At 35.8% G+C, this 1,259-nt stretch overlaps 1 protein-coding gene across 1 annotated transcript in view; it reads right to left on the minus strand.

The window, feature by feature from the left end:
* RCOR1 (REST corepressor 1) overlaps positions 1 to 1,259 on the minus strand; it is a 118,172-nt gene that overhangs the window by 11,511 nt on the left and 105,402 nt on the right. The window contains exon 8 of the mRNA XM_012647128.1: positions 366 to 560. Coding sequence (XP_012502582.1) covers positions 366 to 560 — 195 coding nt within the window. The remainder of the gene's footprint in view (positions 1 to 365; positions 561 to 1,259) is intronic.

Below are 1,259 nucleotides of genomic sequence, written 5' to 3' on the forward strand. Positions count from 1 at the left end.
AATGGAGCTCCTGAGGCAATGCTGCATTTCTTGAGCGCAGAAGTGACTAGGAGGGAAGATGAGTGAGGCTGTGGGGGCAACATTCCATTTCCTGATTCAGAGACAGGTTATGTGGGTGTGTTAATGTTGTGAAAAATCACTGCCCACCCCCCATGTATGCTTCTCAACTTATATAATATTAATATTTCAATTTATAAGTTCCTTAAAAAAAAAAATCAATGGGTTACTACCCACAATCTTCTGTCTAATTTTATGGAAATGAAATGCCCCTTTGAGATTTGCAGAAGGAGAACATGCATGTGTAAAAAACAGAAACACCTCTAAAGTGCTAGTTAACTCTTAGCCAGGACTGGGCTTATGGGTACCTGTCGTTTGATTGAAACCAACTCCATGTCTAGTTGTCTCAGCACCGTGGTAGCAGCAGTGGCATTGGCAGAAACAGCCTCCACATCTTCTTGAGAAAGAAACATTCCTTTTGGGGGTTTCCTTTTTGCTCTATTTTTAGCTTGTGTGCTATGTTTTTCTTTTTTGACCTGAGGAACTGTCTCAGTAGGGGGCACCTGCATGATATACATATTTGATAAATGAAACTCAAAAATAAAAATGTCAAATGGTCAGTAAGAAGCACACTGATTTCCTTGACATGACACCAAACAATCTAAGGCAAACGCCATGCCAAATCAGAATTGCCATCTACAAGTTCTAATAGGCAGTTAACACATAAAAACTTGGGCTATTAAATTCTGGCTAAATACTTCAACGTGTATTTCCTCCATGTAGAGATATAACTTCCACTTCCTCCACACAGAGATACATTCCTACTCTATCACTTGAAGCCTCTGATAATAAGCACTGTCAGCTTCCGATAGTAATACAGAAAGAAAAAAGTTTGTATTCTCTTCTAGTGAGCTTTATCGCCACATATATGTATATACTATTCATCTATCTTTATGTATACATTATATATTTATCTACATGATATATAGATAAATGACTAGGAAGCCATTTTATCCTAAGAGCAGTCCCTAGCAATACAGATGGTCATATGACCACAGAAAGAAAAAAGATAAAAAATGATTTGGCATATTTATAAGGATCCATAAGGAATTATTTAAATCTTTAGATTAAGAAATATAAACTTTGATGTGAAACTATCACTTGTTATACATCTTTTCTTTTTGGACAACACTTAACTTTTGGTACAACTTATATAACTTGCTCTAGAATAATATATGTTGTCATTTTAAAATGCATGACTG

This window comes from Propithecus coquereli, unplaced genomic scaffold, assembly GCF_000956105.1.
Source record: "Propithecus coquereli isolate 6110/MARCELLA unplaced genomic scaffold, Pcoq_1.0 Scaffold256, whole genome shotgun sequence".
NCBI classification, from domain to species: Eukaryota; Metazoa; Chordata; class Mammalia; order Primates; family Indriidae; genus Propithecus; species Propithecus coquereli.